At 40.0% G+C, this 23,520-nt stretch overlaps 1 protein-coding gene across 2 annotated transcripts in view; it reads right to left on the bottom strand.

Annotated features, from left to right (window-relative positions):
• Positions 1-15,332: 15,332 nt before the first annotated feature.
• Positions 15,333-23,520, bottom strand: part of SLAMF1 (signaling lymphocytic activation molecule family member 1) — a 35,705-nt gene continuing 27,517 nt past the window's right edge. Inside the window, exons 6-7 of one of the 2 annotated variants that reach the window (XM_012749224.2) lie at positions 17,980-18,072; positions 15,333-16,027 (exon numbers count right to left, since the gene is read on the bottom strand). In XM_012749224.2, the coding sequence (XP_012604678.1) occupies positions 15,977-16,027; positions 17,980-18,072 (144 nt within the window). In that variant the 3' untranslated portion in view covers positions 15,333-15,976. The other variant, XR_012918183.1, reaches the window with a different exon arrangement.

A 23,520-nucleotide genomic window follows, 5' to 3' on the forward strand; every position in this document is an offset into this window, starting at 1 on the left:
ATGCACAATTGGAAAAAGCAGGTTTTAGAACCAGACAAATTAAATGGGAGACCTACTTTCTGTTTGTCCTGGCTGAAATCTGTTAAGAGATTTGAAAGGATTTTTTAAATAGCTTCTAACTTCTGTTGTAAGAATTTAGCTTAATTAAAAACTGATATTTAAGCTATAATATAGTTTTGGAAACAATTTTACCTTTCTGTTTTTTCTCTTTTGGATCCTGTTTCTGAGAATTTTTTTTTTCTCAGTCAACTGAAACTCTTTTATAAATATTAAAATACATTTGGTCCCACTTCCTTTCTTGTTGGCATGATTTTTGCTGAGAAAACTGTAAAACTTCATTGGCCTTTTAGAAAGCTTAAAATCTCCCAAATTGGCTGCTCTAATACTTGTTCTTTTATTTCCTTCCACTGCTGCTCTTCCTTCCTTTGCCATCTTTGAAACCACATGAAAAAATCCAGAGGAGACTTCTAGCAGCCCTGAGACCTCTTGAGGAACTTGAAAAAAGGTACCACCCAACCCCCTTTTTGGGGGTCTTCTGTCTTCCCTGTGGAGTCCCAGGAGTAGCAGGCAAGTTCCTCTCAGGTCTAAAATTCTGCTTTAATATGTATTGAGATACCTGACCTCTTTGACTTTTGGGGCTCTAGAATTCAGATTCGCAAACAAGAAAACATATGCTTGTTTGATTCTTGTTCTTTAATTTTTTCTCTCTCTAAACATTTAAGATTTTCTCTTTATCCTGGGAGATCAAGATTTTTACCAGTATGTGTCCTGGTATGTTTTCTTTAAAAATTCCTACCTGTCATCTAGTTGTATTTTCAGTCTAATGGTTCAAGTCTTTCTTTGGCAAAGGGAAATTTTCTTCTATTTCCTTGATTATCACTTCTTTTCTAGTCTCTCTACTTACTCTTCCTGAAATTCCTATTAAAGTCTCTATAGTTATCCTTCATATTGATGAATTAACATCTCCTAATTTTCTCTTTATATTCTTTGCTTTACATTCTCATAAAGTCCATTATAGAATCCTATGGAATGACATTCAGGCATGGATTTTCAGCCATGTCCATACCGCTTTTCAGCAATTTGCTTGGGTTTTAAATGTGGTAACATGCTTTCATTTCCAAGTCTTTTCTTAGCCTCCAGTTGCAACTGATTTTTCGTTCATAATTATCTTTAATTCAATGTTGGAAAATCTGTACACTGGAGAAAGTATAGATTAAAAACAAAACATAAGGATAGAGCCCTATGGAAAACAGCCATAATTGGAAGAAAAGGAAACAAATAAAGGATTGTTACAGGGATAGGAGAAAAACAGGAGAGGTGATAGCATGAAATCCAAACAAGGAAGGTTTGAATAAAAGAGAAGTATTGAAACATTTTTAATTCTGCAAATACTTAAACGGGAAATCGGGAAATCAAAGAATATATGCAATTTGTATAGTGTTAAGCAGAGAAGTTAGGTTCTGAGTAAACAACGAACTGAAAACCAAATAGCATAAAAAGGTTCCAGAAAAATTTACCTTCATGACCGTAGCTTTGAGCTTTTGAGCTTCATGATATAACTATCAGGAGGAAAGTGAAAGGAGGAAATCATCATTCAGATGAAAAGCAAGGGAAAGTTACCAGATGGTAATGTAGTGCGAGCAGACGAAGGCATGGGAGAAAGTGTGGAGGATTACTGCCCCCTACCCCTCAGCTGTGTCAGCCTAATCAGGTTTTCTAACTGTTCTAAGTCTCAGTTTCCTCTTATTTCTGTAAAATAAGAATAGCCTTAATAGTGCCTTAAGTTTGTTTTGAGGATTAAATGAAAAGGACTGAAAATGCTTAGCAATGTGCTTGGCACATTGTAAGCTTTTAATAAATGTTCTTAATATTATTATTACTAATAAATAACAAATAATAACATATCATTTGAACATTAATGATCTGGAAAACTGTTCACCAGAGGGGAACAGATTGTAAAAGATTAGAAACTGAACAATAACAAAGACAAAATTACCATTCACTGAGTGCCAGGTTTGTTTCTAGGGCTATGGTAGACACTTCCATATGAGAAATAGTTGAAGGAAATAGGGCGGCTTAACCTGGAAAAAGAGAAAACCTGGTGAGAAACCTGGGATTAAGGCAGTGAGTGGGTCCATGTGATAATTACAGCCAGGTATTTAAAATTTTGTTTGGAGTCAAGGTGTATCCATAAGGCAGGACTAGTCACCACAAATGTTGCTCCAGGGAAGCAGAGCAGAGCAGCTCTACATAAGGAGCTACATAAGATGACTACAACCGTAGACATCTACATAAGTCAGCTACTGACTTATGTAGATGTACAACTGTAGTCAGCTCCATAAGATGACTACAACTGTAGTCATCTCACAATGGTAGAGTTGAAGCCAAGACTGTATGGACCTTGACATGGATGTTATTGTGGAGATTTTTCATTGAGTAGCTGAATCCTGAATATCTCAAAACAAACATTTTTAAATTCTGTTTTCGTCTTATGCAATCCTCCCATCTACCTAGTATATAGGGTCCATGAATTTAGAATTTAGAAGTTATTTCTCTAATGGATTGTGTTTTTGCTAGCTGACTCAAAACCACTATCAACAGCAGCATGTGAGTAACCTAACATGACAAATATTGTAACATGCAACTTTGCTGAATTTATTTATCAATTCTAGGAGTCATTTGGTGGAATCTTTGGGATTTTATAGATATAAGATCACATAATCAGTGAAAAACAATAGTTTGACCTCCTTTTTCCCAATTTGGATACCCTTTATTTTGTTCTCTTGCCTGATTGCTCTGGCTAGGACTTCCAGTACTATGTTGAATAGAGGTGGTGACAGTGAACACTCCTGTGTTCCAGTTCTTAGGTGGAATGTTTTCAATTTTTCCCCATTCAATATGATTTTGGCTGTGAGTTTGTCATATATGGCTTTTATAATTTTGAGATATTTTCCTACTATGCCTAGTGTTTTGAGTTTTTATCATGGAAGGGTACTGGATTTTATTGAATGCTTTTTCTGCATCTACTGAGGTGATCATATGGTCTTTGTTTTGCTTCTGTTTATGTGGTGAATCACATTTAGTGATTTGCGTATGTTGAACCATCCTTGCATCCTTGGGGTGAAACCCACTTGATCATGGTGAATTATTTTTTTGATGTGTTGCTGAATTCAGTTTGCTAGTATTTTGTTGAGGATTTTTGCATCTATATTCATGAGGATATTGGTCTATAGTTTTCTTTTTTTGTGGTGCTCTTTCCTGGCTTTTATATCAAGGTGATACTAGCTTCAGAGGGAGGATTCCCTCTTTGTGGATGCTATGGAATAATTTCTGTATAATAAGTGCCAGTTCTTCATTGTAGGTCTGGTAGAACTCATCTGTGAATCCATCTGGTACAAGGCATTTTTTGTTGGCAGATTTTTTATTACAATTACAATCTTGCTACTTGTTATTGGTCTGTTCATGATTTCTATTTCTTCCTTATGGAGTCTTGGGAGATTATGTGTTTTCAGGAATTTATGCATTTTCTCTAAGTTTTCCAGTTTATGTGTGTAGAGATTTTCATAGTATTTGTGAATGATATTTTGTTTTTCTGTGGTATCAGTTGTAATACCTCTTTTTCATTTCTGATTGTGTTTATTTGGGTCCTTTCTCTTCTCTTTCTGGTTAATCTAGTTAGAGGCCTATCAATTTTGTCTATCTTTTCAAAAAACCAACTTTTTGTTTTGTTGATACTTTGTATTTTTTTGTTTGTTTGTTTGCAATTCATTTAGTTCTGCTCTGAGCTCTGTTATTTCTTTTCTTCTGCTGGCTTTGTGTTTGTTTGCTCTTCCTTTTCTAGTTTCTTGAGATAGGACATTAGGTTGTTAATATGTCATCTTTCTGTCTTTTTGATGTAGGCAGTTAAGTCTATGAATTTTCCCTTAGGACTGCTTTTAATGTGCCCCACAGATTTTGATAAGTTGTGTTCCCTTTGTCTTTCAGTTCAAAGAATCTTTTGATTTTTTAGCTTAATTTCATCATTGACTCTAGGGTTGTTCAGCAGCAGGTTGTTTAATTTCCATGAGTTTGTGTAGATTTGAATGTTTTTCTTGGAATTGATTTCTAGTTTTATTGCACTATGGTCTGAGAAGATACATAATATGACTTTAATTTTTTTGAATTTGTTGAGACATGTCTTATGGCCTAAGATATGATTAATCTTGGAGAATATTCCATGTGCCAATGAGAAGACTGTATATTCAGTAGTTTTGGGTGGGATGTTCTGTAAATGTCTGTTAGGTCCATTTGTCCTAAGGCCAGTGTTTCTTTATTGATTTTTCTGCTGCAATGATCTTTCCAGCTCTGTCAGTGAGGTGTTGAAGTCCCTGGCAATTATGATGCTACTGTTTATCTCAGGGGTCCTCAAACTTTTTAAACAGAGGGCCAGTTCACTGTCCCTCAGACTGTTGGAGGGCTGGACTATAGTTTTTAAAAAAACTTATGAACAAATTCCTATGCACACTGCACATAGTCGGCTGCTAACCAGGACAGGAGGCAGCATAAACACCTGGAAGACCAGATAAATGTCCTCAGCGGGCTGCATGTGGCCCACAGGCCACACTTTGAGGACCCCTGGTTTATCACTTTGCTTACATATGGTAGGATTTCCTTTATGAATCTGGGAACTCTTGTGTTAGGTGCATATATATTTAGGATTCTCATGTTTTCTTGTTGAATTACTTCCTTTACCATTATATAATGACCATCTTTGTCCTTTTTTTTTTTTTTTAGCAGTGTTGGTTTAAAGTCTATTTTGTCTTTATGAAATATTGCTATACCTGCTCTTTTTCAGGTTCCATTTGCATGGAGTATTTTGTTCTATCCCAATCTGTATGAATCCTTGTGAGTTAGATGTGTTTTCTAGAGACAGCAAATATTTGGGTTGTGTTTTTTCATTAATTCAGGCAGTCTATGTCTTTTAAGTGGGGCATAGACCATTTATGTTGAATATTAGTATGTGGGATGCTGTTCTGATCATCATGTTGGGCAACATCTTATTGTTTTGTTTTCCCTTTTGTGCTATTGTTTTATTAGAGCTATAAGGTTTAACTTTTGGGTGTTTTTACACTGGTGGGTGTCTATCGTGCTGTTCCATGTTTAATGCAGTTCTGAGTATTTCCTGTAGGGCAGGTCTAGTAGTGACATATTCCCTTAGCAATTGCTTGTCTGGAAAAGTCTTTATTTCTCCATCATTTATGAAACTTAGGTTAAAGAATACAAAATTCTTGGCTGGCATTTGTTCTATTTGAGAAAACTAAAAATGGGACCCCAATACATTCTGGCTTATAAGGTCTTTGATGAGAATCTGCTGTTAGCCTGATGGGTTTTCCATTGTAGATTAGTTGTTGCTTTCATCTTGCTGCTTGTAGAATTTTCTCCTTCATTTTGAGTTTGGCCAGGTTGATGACTGCATGTCTTGAAGATGTCTTATTTGCTGTTAATTTTCCTAGTGTTCAATGACCACGTTGTATCTGTATATCTGAATTTCTGATGATACCAGGGATGTTTTCTTCAATAATTCCCTTGAATATATTTTCCATGTTTTTGTTCTTTCTTCTCTCCCTCAGGGAACCTATAATTCATGTATTAGTTTGCTTTACATAGTCCCATGTTTCTCTGAGTAATTGTTCATTCTTCCTTATTATATTCTCTGCATCGTTGACTGACTGCATTAGTTTGAGAGCTTTTTCTTCAAGCTCTGAGATTATTTCTTCTGCTTGGGTTAGCTTGTTGTTAAAGCTTCCTGCTGCATGTTGAAATTCCCAAGTGAGTCTTTCATTTCTTTAAGTTCTATTATACTCTTTCTTATGTTGTCTGGCTCTTTAGTGATTTTTTTCATTTATTCACTGATTTCCTGAAAATTTTTTTTGGTTTCTTTTTGGTGGTTTTCAACTTTATCTTAAATTCCATTCATCTCACTTGCCATCCATATTCCAAATTCCATTTATGACATTTTGACAATTTCCTTTTGGTTGAGGTCCATTGCTGTAGACCCGTTATGATCCCTTGGGGATGTTGAACTGTTTTTGTTTTTTCATATTACCAGAGTTCTTTTGATGGTTTCTTCTCATCTGAATCCTCCTCTTTCACCTCGTCTCCTTTGCTGGGAACTCTCCTACTTAGTGAGAAGAAGGAGAGGTCCCCAGATGGTGCTTTTCCATCATACTCTGGAAGATTGACCCCATGGTGGAGGGTGCACAGAGAGCCTGTAATGCAGCTGTTCCATATTGTCTCATTCTCCTGTGATTATCACAGTTCTAGTTGGTGCTGGGTGATCTTCAGGCTGAGTGGTGGGTTGTTCCCCAGATCGCTGTTGAAAGCTTAAGTTGGGGGCTCAATGAGACCCTCTCCATGGAGGCTGTCATTGTGGGGGATTGCTCTGTGCAGTTCTCCCCATGAAGGTGACAATGGAAGCTGGGTGAGGCAATCTAGGTCAATAGTGGGGAACCTGAGGCTTTAAGGCCACATGTGGCCTTCCAATTCTTAAGTGTGGCCTTTTAACTGAATCTAATTTTTACAGAACAAATCCTTTTATTTTTATTATTAATAATATACTTTGTTATTCTTTTATATATTTATTTTATTTTTAAAATCAACATATTTAAAATACCAATGAATAGAATATGTTTGAATGAAATAATCCTCCCAGATTGTCTGACAAAATTAGAACATTAGTAAGCCATAAGGGCTAAATTGATGGCTGCTATCTTCATGATTTAGTTCTAACTTCTACAGCCTGACTGGCACCACTACCATACGAGGTGGCTGGTTGGTGAGAGTTTATGGGGGTCAAGTGTGCCAGTCTGTTATCAACTTTTGGCAGTGGTGTACTGTGTTTCTGTTTGAAGTGGAATTTGTGAATAGCTGTACAGCTTGACAGTATTTTTTTAATTCTGTGTGCTTAACAGCCCATCATGCCAATGAAGACCAAGAGAACACTGAAGGAAGAAAACAGGATTTTCAAATGAGGATTGGGAATTGCAATATTATCTTATTTCTGCTAAAGGTAAGATGATTTGCTTGCTTTGTGATACTGCGATATCAACATTAAAGAAATTCAATCCTCATCAGCATTATAACATTCATAAGGACCACAGATATTTTAAATTAGAGGGAGAGGTGTGAGGGGTTGTGTTACAGACATTAAAAGATGAAAAGCACAAGCAAAGACAATTCTTTCAAGCAGCAATAAGATCTGGAAATAATGCCACTGAAGCAACTTATAAAAGTTGGGAAGGAAAAAAGGGAAGTAAATACTTGTGGGGAAAAAAGGGAAGTCATTCAGTGATGTAGAAATTGTGAAAGAATGCATTGTTGAAGTTGTAGGATGCTCAGACCCTGATAACATTTCAAAGCACAAACAACTGCCTCTTTCAAGGACAATCATAACTGATCGGAAGCACGAATTAGCCTTCAATCTAACATAACAGCTTCATGCAATACTTCAAAAGGAAATGTGTATTTTGGGGGTTTTATGGAGGCTTCATTACATAGGCATGATTGATTACATTATTGGCCATTAGTGGCCTCTCCCTGGAGATTGGAGGATGGGGATGAATGTCCTAACTGTCTAATCCTGACTTGGTTTTTCCAGTGACCAGCCCCAATCCTGAAGCTACCTAGGAGCCCCCAACCGCCAGTCACCCCATTAGCACAGTTTTATCATTCTGGAGATTGCATGTGTTTTAGAAGCTGTGTGTCAGGAAATGGGGACTAAGACCAAATACGTATTTCACAATACTACAGACACACTAAAACTATTGGATGATGATATAGAAGAATATTTTTGTATCCTTAAAAGTAAGGAACCTTTTAAAATCAAGATATAAAAAGCACAAAGTGAAAAACAGATGTCTACATCAAATTAGGTTTTCTGCTTAATGAAAGATATCATATACAAAGTTAAAAGAGAGGTGTATGTAACCTAATAAGATGCAATATCCTAAATACACATGAAAAGCCTGCACATTATCAAGAACAGCACAGATTATTTATGGGAAAACCAGTCAATAGTATGAATAAACAAGCCATAGAAATGGAAACTGTAACAGGGAATAAGCATACAAAAAGATTCAATATTGTTCATTAGGGATCAGAAAAATGAAAATTAAAACAATTGCTCTAGATCAGATACTGGATTGCCATAAAAAACAGATAATACCAAGTGCTGGTGAGGAAAGGGGGAGAGAGAAACTCTAATGTACTGTCAGTGGAGGTATATGTCTTAGAGATCAATTATGAACCTTAAGAGAATTGAGTATTTGCATAATTTATGAGCTATGTAGACCTAAAAGAAAGAGACTGAAGTTCGAAGTATGATTTAAAGAGTTTACGTGAGCCAAAGTGAGGACAGCAGTTTGGATAACTCAGACCTGGGTAACTTTGGATATGAGTGCTATTTGGCCTTTGTTACAAGCAGGTTTTTAAAGAAAAAAGAAGGGGGACAGGGAGCAGGCAGATACAAAGTTTTTTGTCAGGAATTCTCATTGGTTTATAGAAATAACATTGATTAGTGATTGGCTATACATTGTTAAGCTATAGGATGTGGGTTCTAGTGTCCAACGAGGCATTATTAGGTTAATTTACAGCTACATGTGGCAACAGCAAGCAGTTTCAAGAGATGAATACAATGCTGGCCTGGATGCAGAGAGAAAGGAACACTTATGCAGTGTTGGTGGGACTGTAAATTAGTACAACTTCTATAGAAAACAGCATGGAGATTCCTCAAAGAACTAAAAGTCAAGCTACCATTGGATCCAGCAATCCCACTTCTGAGTATTTACCCAAAGGAAAAGAAGACATTTTTATCAAAAAGATACCTGCACATGAGGCCGGGCGCTGTGGCTCACGCCTGTAATCCTAGCTCTTGGGAGGCCGAGGCGGGCGGATTGCTCAAGGTCAGGAGTTCAAAACCAGCCTGAGCAAGAGCGAGACCCCGTCTCTACTATAAATAGAAAGAAATTAATTGGCCAACTGATATATATATAAAAAATTAGCCGGGCATAGTGGCGCATGCCTGTAGTCCCAGCTACTCGGGAGGCTGAGGCAGAAGGATCACTCGAGCCCAGGAGTTTGAGGTTGCTGTGAGCTAGGCTGACGCCACGGCACTCACTCTAGCCTGGGCAACAAAGTGAGACTCTGTCTCAAAAAAAAAAAATAAAATAAAATAAAAAAGAAAAAAAAATTAAAAAAAAAAAAAAAGATATCTGCACATGAATGTTTATTGCAGCACAATTCACAAAAGCAAATACATGGAATCAACCTAAGTGCCTATCAATTCATGAGTGGAGTAACAAAATGTGGTATATATATATATATACTAGTACTACTCAGCCATAAAAAAGGATGAATTATTGCCTTTTGCAGCAATTTGGATGGAACTGGGGACCATTATCCTAAGTGAAGTATCTAAAGAATGGAAAGACAAACATCACATGTACTCACTACTAAATTGGAACTAACTGATGAGTACACATGTACATAGAGGGAAGTAAAACTCAATGGAAATCAACCTGGAGGGTGGACGGGGGTGGGGACAGCCAAAAACCTACCTAACAGGTACAATGAACAATATCTGGGGGACAGGTACTCTTATAAACATGACTCAAGCATTATAAAAGTGATTCATGTAACCCAAATACCAAAACTATTTGTACCCTGTAACACTTTGAAATTAAAAAAAAAAGAGAGATGAATGCATAGCACAAAGGGAGTGGTAGGATGTTATTGCTGTCTCATTTTAATATCTCTCTGGGCCTCATAATTTAAAAGGACTTGGATTTCTTAGATAAAAAGCTCTTTTTATTTCTCAATTTAACAGTGGGATAATTAGAGGAAAGTTGGGAGTAGGAATTAAGGAAATGAATCAATGTCTTTAAATATTCAAAGAATTTTCAGAATAGAAGAAGGATTCAATTTTATTTTACTCCACTCCAAAGAGAATAATGGGATCAGTGCAGGTGAGAGGTGAACAGAGGGGGTCATAATAGGAGGATGGATATTTGCTCCATTTAAAGAACTTTCTAACAACCAAGAGTGTCCTGTACCCTATTGGGAGAGTAAGTGCCCCCTCACTACTGGAGGTGAAGCACAGGTTACAATGTCAGGGATGCGGAGGGAAGATCCAGGAATTTGGCCATGGAATGAACTGCACTAATTGTCTTTAAGGTATTTTCCAAATCTGACTATCCACAATCATATGAATAGAAATGTTTGATTTATGATCCCCATACATTTTAGGGGGAAAGAAAGGGTTAAAAATTTGAAAAAGCACCACCTTTCCTTTGACCTAACAATCTCTATTGTATTTCTCTCATTTTACTTCTTAGTTTTCCAAATCATCTCACTGGAACAGGGAATAATAAGCGTACAAAGAGATTCAACATCCCTCATTAGGAATCAGAGAAATGGAAGTTAAAACAATTGTTGTAGATCACATACTTGAATGGCCAAAAAAAAAAAAAAAAAAAAAAGATAATATCAAATGCTGGTGAGGAAAGCAGGAAAGAGAAATTCTAATGTACTGTTAGCGGAATATAAATTTTGGATATCATTACAAGAGATAGAAAATCTTTATCATCTGTTGCCAAACCTAGTGGCCCTTCCTAAGGTCTCTTTCTCCTTTAGCAGCTTCTGCCATAGGTGACTGTTTTGTCCTCCTTGGAATCTCTTCTCTTGCCTTCTGTAACACCAGTGATCATATCTACATCCTTGACTGTGTTGTAAACTCTTCTGTCTTTTAAATGTGGGTATAGCATTATCAATGGCCTGCCTTTTCTCTTTCTGCCTTTTCTTTGTCCCTGGTGTCAGCCTCAAAGTGTGACTATAGTGATGGTGACTCTCATGCGTTGGTTCTATTTTTTTAAATCTGAGCTACACTGTTTCATTTCTAGCTACTTCATGGAAATTTTCTACTTCATTTCCATTGCCACTTCAAATTTTTTTATTTATTTATTTATTTTTTTTTCAAATTTTTTATTTTTTTTTTATTTTACCTAAAATGAACTTATCTTCCTTATTCCTAATGTTAGGTTCAGTCCCCATGTGCTTACTGAAGACCCCTCACTTCCTCTGTCATTAAGGTCACTATATATCCCAGCCATTGCCCCTGTGTAATTATTAATAGCATCTGCTTTTATTTTCCAGGGGATCCCAGTAGATCATGCAGTGACCCACCTGTCATAATATTTTAGTGGCCTGCGTTCTCTGTATCTCCTGCTGGGTGACAGGGTCAAACATCTAGTAGGAACTTAATAACTATTTGTTGACTGAGAGAAGCATCGAGTAGAACTCAATTGCTGAGAAATAAACTTAATTGCAGTTACCCTTTTTTAGAACTTGTCATCAACGCACACTGGGCCTCCTTATCTGTAAGGAGAGGTGGCAACTCTCCTTCCAGCCTGGAAGTGCTGTGAGCCGATGAGAATCCAGCCACAGTTTTAGCGAGTCTGTGACTAATTCCACAGCTTTTAGATGCGGTGAAGTGGTGGCGGGGAGCTTGGGGAGGGTGGAATGTATTGCTACATCGCCCTCTCGTGGCTGTTGTGAGGAACTCACGACAAAATCCTTTCTGTCTTTTAATCTCTAGGATGGTGGTTCTATAGATCTCAACCTAGATTTCATTTGGGTTTGAGATTGGATTTGGACACCACTATTTTGAAAAAGCTACTCAGGTAATTCTGATATTTTGGTAACCTTGGAAATATTGGCAGGCTTGGGCCATGCTTAAGTGATCAGGTGGTCACTTTCAAAATAGGATTTTTGATAGAGCAACTTCTTGGTATATAGAAGTGTATTTAGTCTTTTTTTTTTTTTTTTTGAGACAGAGTTTCACTTTGTTGCCCAGGCTAGAGTGAGTGCCGTGGCATCAGCCTAGCTCACAGCAACCTCAGACTCCTGGGCTCAAGCTATCCTCCTGCCTCAGCCTCCCAAGTGGCTGGGACTACAGGCATGCGCCACCATGCCCGGCTAATTTTTTTCTATATATATTAGTTGGCCAATTAATTTATTTCTATTTATATAGTAGAGACAAGGTCTCACTCACCATGCCTGGCGCGTGCCTGTATATTTTTAGTTGGCCAATTAATTTCTTTCTATTTTGAGTAGAGACAGGGTCTTGCTCTTGCACAGGCTGGTTTCGAACTCCTGACCTTGAGCAATCCACCCGCCTCGGCCTTTCAGAGTGTTAGGATTACAGGCGTGAGCCAACGCGCCCGGCCTGTATTTAGTCTTTTCAAGGCTTACTAGGGGGCCAGCATATCTCTAGATCAGTGGTTCTCCACTGGGGGACATCTTTCCCAGCGGGGGACATTTGACAGTGTCTGGAGACACTTTTGACTGTCATGAGCAAGGGCAGGACACGTGTTATGGCATCGAGTGGGCAGAGGCCAAGGATGAGGGGCTAAACACCCAGCCCAAAATGTCAATAGTGCTGCAGTTGAGAAACCCTGTTCTAGATTTTCTCCACAAGGGGAAGTTGGGGAAGTTCAGGGAAGGGGATTACTCTGGCAGTGGCAAAAAAAATTTAAATAATCCTTTAAACACAGTTCTCTTTCCCGCACAGAGGGTGGTGCCTGACCTTTGGTAAAGTGGACACCTGGCTAATCCTTATCCACCTTCTAGGAAGGGACAACCTCGCAGCTCATCTGATCAAATCAGCTCCCTTCAGGGTTTCCTAACTTATGGGTGTGGAGGCACAAGGCCAGGTGACATGTCTTGGCATACTGCCTTGTTATCAATCTTCTAGGAAACACAAGACAAAAGTGCAATTTCCTTGATGGATTGGCTATAATTTATTCATTTCCAAGAAGTAGAAACATACATTTCAGGAGGAGAGTAAACTTATTGGCTTCTCAGCAGCATCGAGTAATACTCACATCCGGGTTGCATGACTGAGAGTGTCCTGAGGAGCCTGGGACCACGCCCAGTTGTATTTTAGAACATCAGTCCCTTAAAACCGAAAATGGACCTGTTCCTCCTGACTTCCCCAGAATTCAGATATGCTTGGTCAAAATAAAACAACATTAGAGGGGAACATGGGGAAATCAGACTCTAAAGTCTCTGTTTTATTTTTTTAAGCCTAAGGAAAAGGCAAGCGCATGCTCACCCACAGTGCCATTTGGAAAACAACTGAAAAGTGGCAAGAGCAGCAGAAGGGGTCCTCTGCTTTCCCACCTGTAACCCAGCGTCTAGGAGTGCGGGAAATAATGTCCAGTGTGGTTTGGTGGGTGGCCTGAAAGACTCCCTCTGAGACACAGTTTCCCTCCCCGGCGAGCTCTTGCATCTAAGGATTCGGGAAATTTTGAAGGGGTGGCATCTTCTTCCCCATTTGTTTCTGTCCTTCTGTTAGGTAGAATTCAGCCACAGGAAAAACCCAAGTGTTGGGAACTAAGCTTCTATAGAAATCTGAGTTTTAGAAAAACAAAAACAAACAAACAAAAAACCCGAGTGCTCAAAACCCAAGTATTCACAAATTCCTGTTAGTAGCTCCACAGTTTTGAGAATAGATAGCCAGTGAGTGTAAGGTTACACAAGGTGGTGTAGTGGACGTGTTAGTTTTTGCCTGCCCAGAACCTGGACGCCACTTCTTCTATTCAACTCATAACAGGCAGAGAGTCTCCCAACCACTATGAATGTGGGAAATGCCAGATATCAATTCCCAGCCTCCCTTGGAGGCAGTGCGTGGATGTCGGACCTAGGATTAGTCCCTCAGTCCCAGACTTGGAATTAGAACTAGAGATGAAAAGATAAGGAAGCTCACAACCAGTTACAGATTCCTTTGTTCCTTCTCCACTCCCACTGCTTCTCTGGACCAGCAAAAAAATAAATAAAAATTTCAAAAGCAAACAAACAAACAACAAAAACAAAAAGAAAGAAAAGATGAGGAAGGGACCCGGGAGAGTTTGTTTTGGTGGCAGACAGTGCAGCAGCGACAGTAATTTCAAGTCTCCAAGTCCAGCAGAGGCAGTGAGGCAGCGGTGGAGTCTGTGCCTAGTGTTAGAGACAGTGGCTTTGCAACTGTGGGGCTCTGGATTGTCATCCCTGGGCCGGTTTTGTAATTTTGGCTGTGATCCCAGGCGTAGTTTAGTCTCCCTTTTCCCCGCTCACTTTCAAAGCACAGTTTTGTAGAACCTCCTAGCAGTCATTCAAACCAACCAATATCTTTGCAATAAGTTCCTTTCCTACATATAAAAAAAAATCCAAAGTCAGTTTCTGTTGACTGCAGCTGAGAGCCCTGTTACAGAAGCTGGTACCAGGAAACGAGATGCACTAGGCAGCAGAACCTGAACTGTGAATCGACGGCATAGAGGAAGCAAGACACAAGGCAATGACGACCCCGGAATTTTGAGCTGGGAAATTGGTGCCCCTTGTTACGCAATGGTACGGTGGTTATTTCTTACAGAGTTCACCGGGGTTATGCAAGGACCAATAAGAAGAGCTTACGTTGAAGATGGGCTGTTTGAAAGCAGAGAATAGGAAGAAATTGAAATTTACTAAAAGAGCCTCTTTCTGCTTGCAGCCTGCAAGTTACTTAACTAAGTTACTGAACACTCAATCATTTGGAGCTGTTAGGGCAAACTAACTTAATTTGCTACTCAAAGCGAAATTCGTGTGAGGAGAGGTATGCAAAAGTAGGAAGAGGCCAGCTGAGCTGCAATACACTGTGAGGCTCTGTGTGTAAAAGTGGTTCAGAACCAGACGGCCTTAGCAGAGGCTCCAGGTTCATTGTTCAAGGGAGTAAACGGAGAACCAGGATTTATTTATTTATTGAGACAAAGTCTAGCTTTGTTGCCCAGGCTAGAGTGAGTGCCGTGGCATCAGCCTAGTTCACAGCAACCTCAAACTCCTGGGCTCAAGCAATCCTCCTGCCTCAGCTTCCTGAGAAGCTGGGACTACAGGCATGCGCCACCATGCCCGGCTAATTTTTTCTATATATATATATATTAGTTGGCCTATTAGTTTCTTTCTATTTATAGTAAACGCAGGGTCTCGCTCTTGCTCAGGCTGGTTTCGAACTCCTGACCTCGAGCAATCCGCCCGTCTCCGCCTCCCGGAGTGCAAGGATTACAGGCGTGAGCCACCGAGCCCGGCCGAGAACTAGGATTTAAAGATCTTTTTGGGAAGTGAAAAATCACTCTGGGATAAGTTCTTCTGAGTATCTCACATCCCCTTGTAACAATACCCCAAATACTTGCTACTTTTTTTTTTTTTTAACTAAATGCTATTTGCACAGAACTCTACTTTTTAGAATCATAGATGGTTTCCCTTCTATTGTTCAAAGCTCAGAGATCTCAAAGTCATTCTTTCAGTTTATTGACTCTTCAGCTTCTGGGATTTGCAAATAAAATAATAATACACTTAGCTTCTTTCTTAGGACAATCTCAGAGTGTTTTACATATAATAAGAAATTCACCTGTCATCCTTCTTTCACCTTTCATCCAGAAAGGGAAACCGAGGCACAGAGCCTTGATAAGGTCTGCGGGTCATCAGGATCAACTCCCAGAATAAAGTAAAGACAGCCAAAATGGAAGCTTTTCCCCACTGTGTGGCTGGTGCTCGGCAGTCTGAGACAGGCACTAGATGTCCTGGATTTCTGTCTTTGGTTTTCATTATCTAGTTCCAGCAGAGAGCAGGATGCCGGAAGTCTGGGTTCACGTTACCCATTTCGTCTGCCACACGGCAAAGCTGGAAGGCTGTATCGAGTGGCTCTCTGTCCTGTGGCCGTGCCCACTGCAGAGCAGGCTAAATGCTTGGGAAGCCAGGCTTCCTTGTCTATATCGCAGACGCATGTGAGCCATCACCAGGGAGTTGATCCAGGAAGGGTGCAGATGTGTAGAGTGTCTGTCACAGGGAACTCGGAGCCTGGGTCCAAGTTCAGTGTTTATTCTGGTTCTTCTATTTTCTTTCAGAAAGTCCCTTTACTGAGTCTTTGGTGTCAGCTCTCTGGAAGCGTCACACTGGCATAGACTGTGATGGGGTTCGTTTCCTGGGGGCAGAGCAGAAGAAGCCTGTGAGTGGAAGGACCCAGCACTAGCGTCAGAGGCTGCAGGCGGAAACGGCACTGCTGAGGAAAGGGTCTCAGACATCATGCAGCTTAGGGACTGTCTCGGGGTCTGTCACAGAGGGGGCCTTGCTGGGGCAGCCCTCAGGTCCCCAGACTGCTGCCCTGCTCCTGTGAGGGCCAGAGCTCCCTTCCAAGCATCAGGGAGTCAAGGAGACCTGTCCTCAGTGACCTTCCCTTCCCTTCCCCATCCTCTTCCCCCTCCCCCTTCCTCTTCCCCTCCCCCTTCCTCTTCCCCTCCCCCTTCCTCTTCCCCTTCCCCTTCCTCTTCCCCTTCCCCTTTCCTTCTGTTCCCTTCTCTTCCCTTTCCTTGTAGGAGAACCAGTTGCCTTGCTGTTACTCATGGGGACACAATCTGGAGAAGCCAAGGGGGTTCTAAATTATTGAGATTTAAAAAGGGCAAGCAGGCCAGGCACGGTGGCTCACACCGGTAATCCTAGCACTCTGGGAGGCCGAGGCAGGAGGATTGTTCGAGGTCAGGAGTTCGAAACCAGCCTGAGCAAGAGTGAGACCTTGTCTCTACTATATAAATAGAAATAAATTAATTGGCCAACTAATATATATAGAAAAAATTAGCCGGGCATGGTGGCGCATGCCTGTAGTCCCAGCTACTAGGGAGGCTGAGGCAGAAGGATTGCTTGAGCCCAGGAGTTTGAGGTTGCTGTGAGCTAGGCTGACGCCAGGGCACTCGCTCTAGCCTGGGCAACAAAGGGAGACTCTGTCTCAAAAAAAAAAAAAAGGAGGGGCGAGCAAGACCAAAAGGAGAGGGTAGAAGTGGTACCAGCAGAAGACAGGCAGGGAGGGGAGAAGAAGAGGATTGTGCACAGAGATCTCTCCCAGGGAGAGGGGGTCAGAAAAAGAAAGAAAAGGGAACGGGGAATTTACAACGTAAACCATAACATTTTCTTCCCCAAGTAGACTTCATTAAAAGTCTACGTTATTTAAAGTTTAAGGCAGTTGACGTCGGGTTTATATTTTCACTTTCCTCTCAGATATGACAACGTACTGAGCATACACCTCGCGTTGAGGGTCTATTGCATCTTAAAATGAGGCGCCCGCCCAGGCATTTCTGGGTGTGTGTGCAGTAGGAACTTTGAAGAAGACAGGTGGATGTAGGCGTTTTTGTGACCTTTGTGCCTCTGTAGTCCTGGGCTGTCTCCTAAAAGAGCCAAGAGTTCAGCTCTGAATTTATTTCTATTCATTTAGTGACAGAGATATGCCTGTCACAAGTAAGCTTAGTTCGTGGGGATTTTGTACTGGGGTAGAATAGGTGGGTCTCATTCCCAGCTGCACCTCATGTTCTCTTCCAGGCTTAACACCCGTGCTGAGCTCCACCCCTGAATATTCTGATTAAATGGGCGTGAATAGAGTCTAGGCAAGGACGTTTTCACAAACCTCCAGTGGCAATTCTGTTTTGCAGCTGGAGGTGAGAATTCCTGGACTCAAGCTGGGATCCCCAAACTTAAGTGTGCATCACAGTGACCTGGGCTATGTTGCTTTCTAATGCGTAGATCCCTGGGTACTCTTCATAGCCACAGTGATTTAATAGAATCTTAGATGGACGGCCCCAGGAATCCTTATTTTTAATAAGCGTGCCAGCTGATTTTGATGTGGTCCTTGGACAACCCTCAGAGAAACACTAGCCCTAGGGAGTGAGCTGTCACCCCCCTGTGAGCAGGTGTAAGAGGTTTCATGGAAACCCTAAAACCAAGGCCACGCATCCTCTGTGCTGACAGCTTGCTGTGGCCTACCTTCCCCAGTCCGGGACTCTGTTTCCTTTCATTTCTACATGAAAACAAAAACAAACAAAAACTTCCTCCTCTTCCCCTCCTCCACATGTTCCCTCTGTACAGAGAGGAGGCACAGAGATGCCTCACCTGGACACACTCGGGCACAGGTTCTGTGGCAGCAACGTAGATGGTAGTGCAGGGGTTCTGAGCTGGGAGGGGGTCAGGTTTCTTCTGAAGAGTCTATAAGAGAAGCAAAGAAAGCAGGTTAGCCGAACAAAGAGCTAGTTCCCATCCAAATCTCCCCACGGAGAAGCCTTGAGTTAGAAAGTTCCTTGGGGTCACTTGATTTAACTTCCTTCCAGGGGAGAGAATTCTCCTCCAGCTTCCCCGGAACTCAATTCTCCAGGCTTTGCTTGGACTCCCCGAGTGACATCTTGGTGCTCACAGCCTCCCAAGCAGCCCCATTCATTGTTAGCACTGTGTTTTAAAGGTCTTTGTCCCAGCAAACCAAACCTGGTGTGGCTCTTACCCGAGCAGCTGAAGGGGGCAGGCTCTTATTAGAATTTGGTCTGTCTCACTCATCGCCTGCTACATGCAGAGCTCGCTCCGTCCCACACTGCTACTTCTGCTGTTCCTCACCCTAATGCACGTTTCCTCATTTGCCTCACAACCACTCTATATGTTAAATATTGTTGTTATTCATACATTACAGATGAAGAAGCTAAAGCTCAAAAAGATTAAGTACGGCCGGGCGCGGTGGCTCACGCCTGTAATCCTAGCACTCTGGGAGGCCGAGGCAGGTGGATTGCTCAAGGTTGGGAGTTCAAAACCAGCCTGAGCGAGACCCTGTCTCTACTAAAAATAGAAAGAAATTAATTGACCAACTAAAAATGTATATAGAAAAAATTAGCTGAGCATGGTGGCGCATGCCTGTAGTCCCAGCTACTCGGGAGGCTGAGGCAGTAGGATCACTTGAGCCCAGGAGATTGAGGTTGCTGTGAGCTAGGCTGATGCCACGGCACTCACTCTAGCCTGGGCAACAAAGTGAGACTCTGTCTCTAAAAAAAATAAAAATAAAAAAAAAGATTAAGTACTTAATCTTTGTGCATATGCAAAAAGTATGGAAGCCTGGAATACCAACAAGTGTTTTAACTTAAAGGTCATGTTCTTTCTGTTACTCTTCTTTTTGTTACTTCACAATGACCCATCCTTTACCTAAATTCCTCAGGTATTTAAAGCCTAACTCACACATTATAGCAACTGTACCTTGCATTTAAAACACTCTGATATATTTGTGTGGTGTTCTCCAAACAGACTGTAAATTCCTTAAGGATTCCTATGTTTCTTTGCATTCTTCACAAAACAATGCTGGGCACATAAGAAACCCTTTGGTTGGTATTTGTTGATGTTACTTCGAGTGAATTAAAATCCACAATACCAGGACAAAGTGAGAGTAGGAGTAAATTGAGACCACATCCCTGTAAGATGGGAATGCCACCACTTATGATAGGGAAGTCATCACTTAAACACACTTTGGGATGCTGGTTATAGGATAATTCTGCCCTCCACTCTCCATGGGTACAGAACAAAACCACAGCACATGTGTTTTAATGACAGAGAACTTGGAATCTTGTCATCTGATGGAAAAGTTAAGGAATTGAAAAAGTTCACTGGAGAAAAGAAGATTTGTGGTGGGACATGATTGTTCTCCTCCTTATTTGATGGATTGCCATATAGAAGCAGAATTAGGTTTCTCTGTAGCATCCCACAGGGTTAGACCAAGATTAGGATTTGGGGAACTATTTTGGTTCAACAGAGTGAAGATTTTTCTATTAATAATAATAAACGATGCTCAAATGTGGGATGGATTACTTTGGAAGGCAGTTCCCTGTAACTGGAAGTGCTTGGGCATGGGCTAGACCAGTGCTTCTCACACTTTTATTATGCATGTGAATTACCTGGGGATCTTGTTAAAAGGTTGGTTCTGTTTCAGAAGATCTGGAGTGGGGCCCAAAATTCTGCATTTCTAATAAGGTCCCGGGTGACGCTAATTTGGCTTGTTTACCGACTATATTTTAGTAAAAAGGAGCTAGCCAACACTTGGGAAGTAAATATTAAACTTCGATAAGTCAAGAACGCATTTTATAATTTCTAGGGTAGCCACTAAAAGAATAGAAAAAAGTTGTTTAATTACTAATATAATAAAGAAAATGGAATGATTAAAAATGTTTTTAAAAAATCCTCCACCAGAGAAACTGCAGGGTCGGAGAGCTTCACCAGTAAATTCTGCCAAATATTTAAGGAAAGAAATAGTAATAAGATCAATCCTACCAAACATTTCCAGAGAATAACAAAAAGGAAGTACATCCTATGGCGAATTGAACTGTGGTCTTCAGAAAGTATGTCCACCTAGAATCTCAGAATGTAACTTTATTTGGAATAAAGGTCTTCGCAGATGTAATTAATGTAAGGACTTCAAAATGAGGTCCTTGTGGGTTAGTGTGGGTTCTAAATCCAGTGTGTCTTATAAGAGATGGGAAAGGAAAAGACACAGATGCACAGACAGGAAAAGTCACATGAAGATGGAGACAGAAATTGTGGTCATGCAGCTACAACCCAACAAGACCAGATTGTCTGGTGCCACCAGATGCCACAAGAGACAAAAAGCCTTCTCCCCTGGAGCCCTCAGAAGAAGTATGGCCCTGACAACATGACACCTTGATTTTGGACTTCTGGCCTCTAGAACTGTTAGGGAATACATTTCTGTTTTTTTAAGTCACAAAGTTTGTAGTAATTTGTTATGGCAGCTCTAGGAAACTAACACATGATCCAGCTCATGTTGTGAGGTTAGCATAATCTTGATATCGAAACCTACAAAGGCATTACAAAAGAGAAGAATTATAGGCCCATTTCACTCAGAAGCATCTGTGGGGGAAAAGTCTCTTAACAAAATATTAGCAAATGAAATCCAGCAATATTTTAAAAAGATCAAACTAAATTGCTTCTATTCCAGGAATGGAGATTTCCTGAAATTTTGCAAATTAGCGTAGTTCACTATAGCAGCAGATAAATGAGGGTGAAAAAAAACAACAACCATAAGATTATCTCAACAGATGCAGAGTGTTGATAAAATTCATTATCAATTCATGATAAAATATCTTAGTACACCAGGAATAGAAGATAATATTCTTAATGTGGTAAAAAGGCCACTACAAAAAACCTTCAGCAAATATTATACTTAACGGTGAGATATTGAAAGCTTTCCTTTTGAGTTTGGAACTATAGGAGAATGCCACTATTATCATTTCCATTCATCGTCATAAAAGACATCTCAAACAGGAAAATAGGACAAGAAAGAGTAAGAGAAAGTATGTGAATTGCAAATGAAGAAATAAAACATATTTTCTTTATATACAATTGTATCATCTAACCTAAATAAAGTAAGATATGTATCTTTTTTTGTGAATTGAAAGACTCAGTCCTATAAAGAGACATGTTCTCAAATTGATCTATGCAGTTCTAATTAAAATGCCAGCAGGATTTGGGGCGGGGGGTGGACAGGGACTTGACAAACTTGTTCTAAAGTACATAGGAAAATACAAAGGACCAAAATGGCCAAGAACTCTCACAAAGAAAAAAAGAACAGGTGGGAAGAGTCCTTTTACCAGATATCAAAATTTATATTAATAATAAATCTAGGCCGGGAGCAGTGGCTCACACCTATAATCCTAGCACTCTGGGAGGCCAAGATGGGCGGATTGCTCGAGGTCAGGAGTTCGAAACCAGCCTGAGCAAGAGCAAGACCCCGTCTCTACCATAAATAGAAAGAGATTAATTGGCCAACTAATATATACAGAAAAATTTAGCCGGGCATGGTGGCACATGCCTGTAGTCCCAGCTACTTGGGAGGCTGAGGCAGCAGGATTGCTGGAGCCCAGGAGTCTGAGGTTGCTGTAAGCTAGGCTGACACCACGGTACTCACTCTAGCCTGGGCAACAAAGTGAGACTCTGTCTCAAAACAACAACAACAACAACAAAATCTTTAATTTAAACGGTATGGCACTGTTGCAAGTATTAACAAATGGATCAATGGAGCACAGTAGACAACAGCAAAATAGAACCCCCATATATGGACCCTTGATTTATGGTAAAGATGACACTGTAGTTGGGCAAGGACAATCTTTTCAATAAATGGTCAATAGGATATCCATATGGAAAAAATAAAAAACTTGGTCCCTATGAAACCATACTCCAAAAATCATTTCCACATATAAAAATAAGTATAAATGTGAAAGAAAAATAGCTTTTCATTACCTGGGAATACAGAAAGATTTATCAAACAGGATATGAAAAGTGCTAACTCTAAAGGAAAAGATTACTAAATTATTCTACATTGAAATCAAGAATGACTCTTTATCAATAGTTATCTCTGAGAAATTGCAAAGGCAAGCCACAGATGGGCGAAGGTATTTGCTTACATACAACTGTCAGAGGCTCATATCCAAAATATGTAAAAAGCTTCTGTGAATCCATAACTTGTTCAGAAAAAAGCCTAAAATTCAAACATTAATGTGCAAGAGATTTAACAGGTACTTCAAAAAAGAGGATTTTAATATGGCCAATAAACATTTGAAAAGTTGTTCAACTTCCTCAATAATTAGAGGGATGCAAAATAAAACCATAATAAGACATGTCCATTGGCAGGGCTAAAATTAAAAAGACTGACAATGCTAAGTTTTGGTTAGAATGTGTAGCAGTTGAAACTCTTACATGTAGCTGATAAAAAGGTAAATTGGTACACCCACTTTGAAAAGCAGTTTGGCCTTATCTAGTCAATTTAAGAATATGCATGCTCTATGATTCAGCAATTCTACTTCTAGGTATATACCCAACAAAAATATGTGAACATATCCACCAAAAAACATGCGTATGAATGTTCACAGCTGCAATTTTCATACTAGCTTCAAAGTAGAAATAACTCTCATGTCCATCAATAGTCAACTGGATAAAGAAACTCACTGATATTCTATAGAGCAATGAAAATGAATGCATTTTATCTAAGTTCAAAGACATATATGAACCTCATAAAGGTAAAATTGAGCAAAAGAAACCAGACACAATAGGAAAAATAATAAAGGATTCCATTTTTATAAAGTTCAAAACAAGGGGAACATGAAACTCTATTTCTAGAAGTCAGGATAATGGTTATTTTTGGGAAGGAGAGAGGAATCAGTGATGGAGAGTGACTCAGGAGGTCTTCAGGAAGTCCTGGCCATGTTCTCTTCCTTGATCTGGCTAGTAGTTTATGGTGTTAGAAGACTTAATACAGAAAGATGTAATTTCTCCTCAGATCTATAGATTCAACATAATCCTAATAGGATTTTTTTTTGTAGTACTTGACAAATTGATTCTAAAACACATATGAAAGTACAAGGGGATAAGAATAGCTAAAAACTCTCAGAGGAAAATAAAATGGGAAGACTTGCTTTACCAGATACCAAGATGTGCACTTAAGAGTAATTCATTGAGCTGTCATTTATGGTGTTGTGCACTTTGGTATATATGTCATGCTTCACAGTAAGAAAAAAAAAGAGGGATGCTAGTAGTTAGCATGGGATGCAGTAGTTAGGAAAGACAACATGGTAAAGATGAAGCGGGTTACCTAAATGTGTAGATGGTGGGGGGTGG

Source organism: Microcebus murinus, chromosome 2, assembly GCF_040939455.1.
Source record: "Microcebus murinus isolate Inina chromosome 2, M.murinus_Inina_mat1.0, whole genome shotgun sequence".
NCBI classification, from domain to species: domain Eukaryota; kingdom Metazoa; phylum Chordata; class Mammalia; order Primates; family Cheirogaleidae; genus Microcebus; species Microcebus murinus.